General features: G+C 41.3%; 1 protein-coding gene across 1 annotated transcript; it reads left to right on the top strand.

Annotated features, from left to right (window-relative positions):
* The first annotated feature begins 62 nt into the window (after positions 1-62).
* Positions 63-7805, top strand: c17h5orf24 (chromosome 17 C5orf24 homolog). The gene is made up of 3 exons (XM_007238898.4): positions 63-311; positions 2030-2640; positions 5284-7805. The coding sequence occupies exons 2-3, from the start codon at positions 2030-2032 to the stop codon at positions 5489-5491; spliced, it is 819 nt and encodes a 272-aa protein (XP_007238960.3). The 5' UTR covers positions 63-311; the 3' UTR covers positions 5492-7805.
* The last annotated feature ends 216 nt before the right edge of the window (positions 7806-8021 follow it).

Genomic DNA, 8021 nt, shown 5'->3' with positions numbered 1-8021 from the left:
GTTTTTTTTTGTGGTGGCGCAGACGAGTCGCCTTTGTTCGGCAGCGCAGTGCGCATGCGCAGACCGCCTGCACTTATTAATTTTTAATGGAAATGGCTGCCTTTCTGCTGTAAAGGCTCGCGGGTGGGACGCAGATCCGCCGTGCAGCTGCAGACCGGGCCTCGCGGAGCGGGTCAGCACCGCCGGACGGGCCGCGGGAGGTTCTAGGCGAAGCGGCTGGTCCGGGTTTATGATGTGGGAGCTGTAGATCCGAGGATGGATCGGATTTTTGGATTTAACCCTTTCAGGCCCGCGAGCAGAGATCAAACAAGGTACAGTCGCGCGCTGCTTTGTTGTCTTTTTTTTGTGCAGCTGCTCGTGAGCGCGCGAGCATCTGCACAAATGCAGTTTGTATTGAGTTTGTCCCTCGCGCGAGAGAGTGTGTGTGTATGAGTGCGCGAGAGAGTGTGTGTGTATGAGTGCGCGCGGGCGGGTTTGGTCCGCGACAGGGGAACTCTTTGTGTGCAGGTTCAGGTTCTGGTTCGGCGGTGTAGGTCCGGTTCGGCCGCGGTTCGAGGGGTTTTAATGAGCAGACGCTGACCTGCAGTCAGTACCCAGTATTGCCATTACTGTCACTGTGTCAACCGGCCGCTCATACAGAGGTTATAACGCGGTTTGTGGGCGCGCCTGCGCCCCGCACTGAACCCCTGAGTACCCGGACTGTACCCTGTGTAGCTTCAGCAAAACCTGATAGTCACGTACTATCAAAATATACTGTAGTACACTAAAATACACAAAAAATACAGTACAGTATACATTACAGTATACTGATATATACTAATACCTCAAATATACTAATACTCGATACAGTACAGTGCAGTTTACTGATATAACTTATACTAATACCTCAAAAATACTAACACGCTAAAATACATTACAGTATACTGATATATTCTCATACCGCAAAAATACTAGCACACTACAATACAGTACAGAGAAATATATATTCTAATACCTCAAATATACTAACACACTACAAGAGAGTACAGTATACTGAAATATACTAATACCTCAAGTATACTAACATACACTACAATACATTACAGTATATTGATATATGAATACCTCAAATCTACTAACACTACAATACAGTACAGTGTACATATGATATACGAATTCCTGAAACATATTAACATATACTACAATACAGTATAGAATACTGATGTATACTAATATCTCAAATATACTAACACACTACAATACAGTACAGTATACTGATATATACTAATACCTCAAATAAACTAACATATACTACAATACATTACAGTATACTGATATATACCAATACCTCAAATAAACTAACATACTACAAGACGTTATAGTGATATATACTAATGCCTTAAATATACTAACGCACTACAATACATTACAGTATATATATATGTATATATATATATATATATATATATATATATATATATATATATATATATATAGTAATACCTCATATATACTAACACACTACAATACAGTATAGTACAGTTTACTGGTATACAGTACAGGCCAAATGTTTGGACACACTTTCTCATTCAATGCGTTTTCTTTATTTTCATGAATATTTTACATTGTAGATTCTCACTGAAGACATCAAAACTATGAATGAACACATGTGGAGTTTTGCACTTAACAAAAAAGGTGAAATAACTGAAAACATGTTTTATATTCTAGTTTCTTCAAAATAGCCACCCTTTGCTCTGATTACTGCTTTGCACACTCTTGACATTCTCTCAATGAGCTTCAAGAGGTAGTCACCTGAAATGGTTTTCCAACAGTCTTGAAGCAGTTCCCAGAGGTGTTTAGCACTTTTTGGCCCCTTTGCCTTCACTCTGTGGTCCAACTCACCCCAAACCATCTCGGTTGAGTTCAGGTCCGGTGACTGTGGAAGCCAGGTCATCTGCAGCACTCCATCACTCTTCTTCTTGGTCAAATAGGAATTACAAAGCTATGAGTTTGATTGTAATTCATGTTTTCTGCTCCTCTGGTTCTTCAGATGATGCGCCAGGTTGCGAGTACCAGTACTGAATACTGCCTGACCGGCAGGCCCTCCTGCTTGGCCGAGGATGGTCGTATCCCGGCTAGTCACTTTGATCTGTGCTCGGCCCACGCCAACAAGTTTTACCCGTCCTCACCTCCTCCAGGAGCCCTGCAGATGCCCCTGACTCACCTCTCTCTGCCATCTCAAGCTCCCAAACCCGCTCCCTGCCACAGGCAGCCTGCCCCGGGCCCACCACGGCCCACTGCTCGAACCCCAAAAGTGGGAGAGAAACCTGAGGATGCCAAGAAGAAGAAGGCTTCGGGCCGTTCAGGGAAACGGGGTCGACCAGTCGGGACCACAAAGTTAGCCGGGTACAGAACAAGCACCGGACGGCCTCTGGGCACCACTAAAGCAGCGGGGTTCAAAACCAGCCCTGGGAGACCACTCGGGACCACCAGAGCGGCGGGGTATAAGGTCAGCCCTGGACGCCCCCCCGGCAGCATAAAGGCCCTCTCTCGCCTCAACAAGCTGGCGTATGGGTCGAGCAGCGGAGCGGCTTTCCCCTACAGCACTGCCCACAGACCAGCAGCCTGCGACACAGCCGGCAAACAGCAGGACAGCAGCCCGTAAATCACTCTCTCTCTCTCTCTTTCTCTCATACTCTTACTTTCCTCTCACTGTCTTACTCTCCTCTTACTGTCTCATTCTCATACTCCCTCTCTCATACTCTCATTCTCCTCTCACTGTCTCACTCTGCTCTTACTGTCTCTCTTTCTCATACGCTTATACTCTCATTCTCCTCTCATTCTCATACTCTCTCTCTCTTTCTTATACTCTCATATTTTCATTCTCCTCTCACTGTCTCATTCTCATACTCTCTCTCTTTCTCATACTCTCTCATACTTTCTTTCTCCTCTCACTGTCTCATTCTCATACTCTTTCTCATACTCTCTCTTTCTCATACTCTCTCTCATACTTTCATTCTCCTCTCACTGTCTCATTCTCATACTCTCTCTCTTTCTCAGACTCTCTCTCTCATACTCTCATTCTCCTCTCACTGTCTCACTCTCATATTCTCCCTTTCTCATACTCTCTCTCATACTCTCATTCTTCTCTCACTGTCTCACTCTCCTTTTACTGTCTCAATCTCACACTGTCTCTCTTTCTCATATTCTCATACTCTCATACTCCCATTCTCCTCTCACTGTCTCATTTTCATACTCTCTCTTTCTCATACTCTCTCTCTTTCTCATACTCTCTCTCTCTCATACTCTCATTCTCCTCTCACTGTCTCATTTTCATACTCTCTCTTTTTCATACTCTCTCTCTTTCTCATACTCTCTCTCATACTCTCATTCTCCTCTCACTGTCCCATTCTCATACTCTCTCTCTCTTTTTTATACTCTCTCTCATACTTCCATTATCCTCTCACTGTCTCACTCTCATACTCTCTCTCTCATACTCTCATTCTCCTCTCACTGTCTCATTCTCATACTCTCTCTCTTTTTTCATACTTTCTCTCATACTTCCATTCTCCTCTCACTGTCTCACTCTCATACTCTTTCTCATACTCTCTCTCATAATATCATTCTCCTCTTACTGTCTCATTCATACTCTCTCTCTCTTTCTTATACTCTCTCTTATACTCTCGTTCTCCTCTCACTGTCTCACTCTCACCACCTTACTCTCCTACTCTCACTCTCTCTTTCTCATTCTCATAATCTCACTCTCCTCTCACTCTCTCTTTCTCATTCTCATACTCTCACTCTCGCTCTTATTTTCCTTTCACTGCTTTACTCTCATTCTCTCTCTCATAGTCTCAATCTCCTCTCATTATCATACTCTAACTCTCCCCCTCTCATTTTCCTCTCACTGCTTCACTCTCATTCTCATACTCTCACTCTCCTCTTACTCTCTCAGTCCTCTGTCTCACTGTCTCATACTCACTCCTCTCATTGTTTACATACAACACCACACACTTTCTCTGTTTTCTCCCCCCCTTACTTTTTTATCTTTCATTCTGTACCCTTTTCTGTTCTCACTCTCTGCTCTCACTCTCATATCCTTACACCCCCCTATTCCACTATACCTTTACACTCTTACATTTTGCACAATTTCCTGTTAAAATTACATGTGTTGTTAAAAGTGTAATTTTAATCATTTAATTTCTTTAGGATTGAAATTACATCTTCAGTGAGGTTTAATTATTGCGTTGCAACATTATTTTATAATCTGTCATACCATGATTATAAAATAATATTGGACCACAATAATTGATCCTAGCGAATGAACCATCCAGTTTATTAAGAAATCACATTGATAAACAATTGCAGCAGTTTAAAATGCTTCACCTAACCACTAACCATGTATTAAAGTTTGGTGTTTTATGATCAAGTAAAAAACAAATCACCCAGTTGAAGGTTTTGCAAGTATAATTGGCCTTTGGGGCACTTATGTATTACACTATATAATAAATAGTATGTTGGCTGTATTGGGAAGATGGGTGACACAATAGTATACATGCCTTAGATTTACATATGCCCTTCTTCTACAGAATATGCCTCACTTTAACCAAGCTGCTTACTGATGCATTTCTACCCATAATTTATGTATTAATACTTTCATCTCACCTTTATTTATGTATGCATTTATTTATTCATGCTCTATTTATTAATGTATTTGTTTATGGCTTTTATGCAGTACATTGAATTATTTATTTAAATATTTACGCTTTCTTTCATGCATGTTTATTTATGCAGTTGCATCTTGTCTACAATGCCACACACAGAGGTTTTTGGTATTGGTTCTGCATAAAAACTGCTATAATGCCACCAAACAGAGAGACCAAATAGACCAAACCACTAAGGCTATTGTGAAAAGATACACTGGTGATATTGGATTATATTGCACACAGCTTAGCACAGGCCATCATGTGGGCCAGTTACCACATTTGGTGAGAACAAGGCTGCAGTTACAGTAATACAGCATTGTGTAAATATTATAAATGTAACATTTGAAAATAAATTATGGCAAAACAGGGTTTTTCAAGTCTCAATGCTCTGCAGTCAGTAAAAGTAAAATCATAGTCTTTTTGGATTTTATTGAGTCAACTTAACTACAACTTAAACTAAAATCAGACTTAGGTCTACCTGTTAGCTTGTTAGCCACATCAGGTTCGTAGCTCCAGTGCTAAAACTAAAAAAACTAAAAGAGAACCAGTTCATAAAAAGATACACTGATATTTTGTTTTGTGTGTTTGTTTTATCCAGAACACCAAAAATGGCTCTGATTTCCTCAGTTCCTCAGTTTCTGGTCAGCGGATTTCCCTTGGCAAGGAGTCAGAAGGCATCCCCTTCGACTTCCATGCCGTCGTCCGAGGCCTGCTCTCAGTCGGACGTCTGTCCAAGTGAAAGACAGCCCAACAGTGCGGTGGCTGTACCACTGCACGCCTCCGGCCCCCCATACTCATCCGTCTGATGTCACAGTCCTCTTGCTAGGAACTTACATTAGGGTTGGGTTTGGAGCAAGATAGGAACCCAGAAGAACTGATCACTCTGGACTGAGCTGTCACTTATGGCCGATATCGCCATCTGCTGATGAGGGACGTGGTGATAATCTCGACACGCAGCTGTGAGTTTACTCTCGAGGGGAGTATGGCGATGTGTTTATACAGTAAATATGTGAAGTAGTCTTTTCTCGTACTCTGTTTTTAATCACTTCCATCTTCGTTTACACCCGAACGTTTTTTGCGCCATGAGTATCAGGAGCATATGTGTATAAATGCTGGTGTAAACACACCAAAGATGCTTTTAGATTCAAATTTAATGTGAAGGCGTCTTTATGTTCTTATCTTTCAGCCAACAAAAGCCCTACCAGTGCAGCCAAAAGTCCAGCAAATCCTAGTATAACCAAAAAACCTTCCTAATCAACCAAACCCTTTTCCATTACAACCAACATCCTCTCAGATCTCTTGTTCCAATTAAAACACCTTTCAGTACTGTGGCCGGGCCTCCACCTCTGTTTGCAATACTGTCCCATAAAGACACCTAAAGTTGTGCCACTGTTGTTTAATTTAGGGGCATCTCACAGGAATAAGCATGTAGCTATAACCCACAGTTCTCAGTATTTCAGTCTGAGTAACCACACACTACTCAGTGTAAACACATCTGATACAGTTCCAGTTCAGAAACTGGCCATCTGAAACACAGAGGTGTAAACGGGGTCCTCACGTCTTATTTCATATCAGAAAGGTTTTCAGTGCTGGGTTTTAAGTGTTTTATAGTTTATATTTGTAAGTACAGCATGACGAAGAAGAAGAGTGCAATGTTTCAGTTCAGTAATGTTCCATCACCTGCCAAAGAAATTCATACAGAGCTGCTGTTTAATTCAGAAGAACACTGCGTTTAGAAGACATGGCTTCGTTATTCAAGCTCCATTCTGCGATCATTGGATGCATATGAGGCTCTAAGGCTACATTCACACAGCAGGTAAAAGAGGCCCAAATCTGATTTTCTGACTAAATCCAATGTTTATTTTTATCTTGTTTAATCATATCTGACATTTGTTTGAGTAGTTTGCGATGTGCAACTAACATTGCTTCACGTTAAGTTTTGGTTTAACCCTTGCCAAAATCACATGAGCTATGAAGGAGTTATGTTGCAGCCATGGTCTATAGACGCGTTTGGCTAAATAATCACAAATACAGAGCGGTTGTGACACAAGCCTTCTAATATTAGTGGAAAGGACACATCAGTCCAAATATTTCAGAGGTCTGGTGCCTCCACTAGTGAAGTCATCAACTTACTTTCCCTCATTTTCCATTGTCCTCACGTGCATTTTGCAAACTACTTACTGCTTATTTCATTTCTTCTTGGTGTAAAAAGTTATATAAATTCTGATCTGGCCATGCAGACAAACTTGCATTGCTGTGGAACAGATATGAATCGGCTATCATCACCACATATTAAAGTGGCCAATACAAATCAGGTTTGAAAATGGCAGATTCAATTTGTTTTTGTCATTTACACTGAAATACAGTGTGACGTGAAATATTAGTTTTATGGGGGGTCCTCTGTGATTTTATTCCTGTCCGGAACGACCATGTATGTGTTTTCCTCCAGACGTGTTTTTCGCTGAACTCCATGGTCTTAAGATAATGTTAGTCCCGTCTGGAGTTTTATCACCTCGCATTTAATAAAATAGCTATTTGTCCACTGCCACGCACCATAATTACACTTTGGGTGCACATTTCCACAGAGATCCAGATGCACACAACAGAGAGTGGAAATGGAGTAGGGCTTTATATCGCTAGCATATCTTCTGGTGTCATGGAGCTATGATTTTTATTACATATGAGTTTTAACTGCCACAGTAATGTAGGAACATTTGTTGAGTTTATACAACAGTGCTGTATGTTTGCACAGCTTTGGCCGTGCATTGGCCTTTGCATCTCTGTCCTTGCATTGAGTATATTTGAGGCCTCCCACGCAACCAATGCGTCCACTTCACTCCAGCTTTTTAATCCAGTTTCTTCTTCACAGAATGGTAAAAGCAGATGTATGGAAGTTTGGGTGGATGCTTTAATCTAGCACCTTCCACAAACGCAGCTCCTCTTCTTTGGAAGTTTTTGGATTTAAGTTGTACGGTGTTCCTCAACAATCTTTTTGTGTTATGTTGGAAAGTTAGATAGCTATGCTCCAAATAGCTCTGCATAACATTAAACAGCCTGTTGGAATGCATTGGATAACGTGGCTATCTACTTTATGATCAGTGTCCACAGCAGTAGCTACTTTAGACCATCTGATATAACCACAAAACTTTTGATAAGATAGGCTGTAAATTCTGACACAAATGTGGATGAAACATACTTCTGGATATGGGCTTAATGGAATAAGATGGATATAGAACCATGACAACTGAAAGGACTTTAAGAGTACTAAGATGGTTGTTTACCTGGATGGGGAGAAAGGGGAATATTGGTAAAACAATGAAGAAATGCTAGCAGCTT

Source organism: Astyanax mexicanus, chromosome 17 (genome assembly GCF_023375975.1).
Source record: "Astyanax mexicanus isolate ESR-SI-001 chromosome 17, AstMex3_surface, whole genome shotgun sequence".
Classification (NCBI taxonomy): domain Eukaryota; kingdom Metazoa; phylum Chordata; class Actinopteri; order Characiformes; family Acestrorhamphidae; genus Astyanax; species Astyanax mexicanus.
Note: the sequence above shows the minus strand (reverse complement) of the source record. Positions and strands in the feature narration are given on the sequence as shown.

Coding starts and splice junctions, on each gene's coding strand:
- c17h5orf24 (XM_007238898.4), top strand. CDS start 2,030: ATGATGCGCCAGGTTGCGAGTACCAGTACTGAATACTGCCTGACCGGC. Junction 2,641..5,283: donor AAACAGCAGGACAGCAGCCC/GTAAATCACTCT, acceptor TGTTTTATCCAG/AACACCAAAAATGGCTCTGA.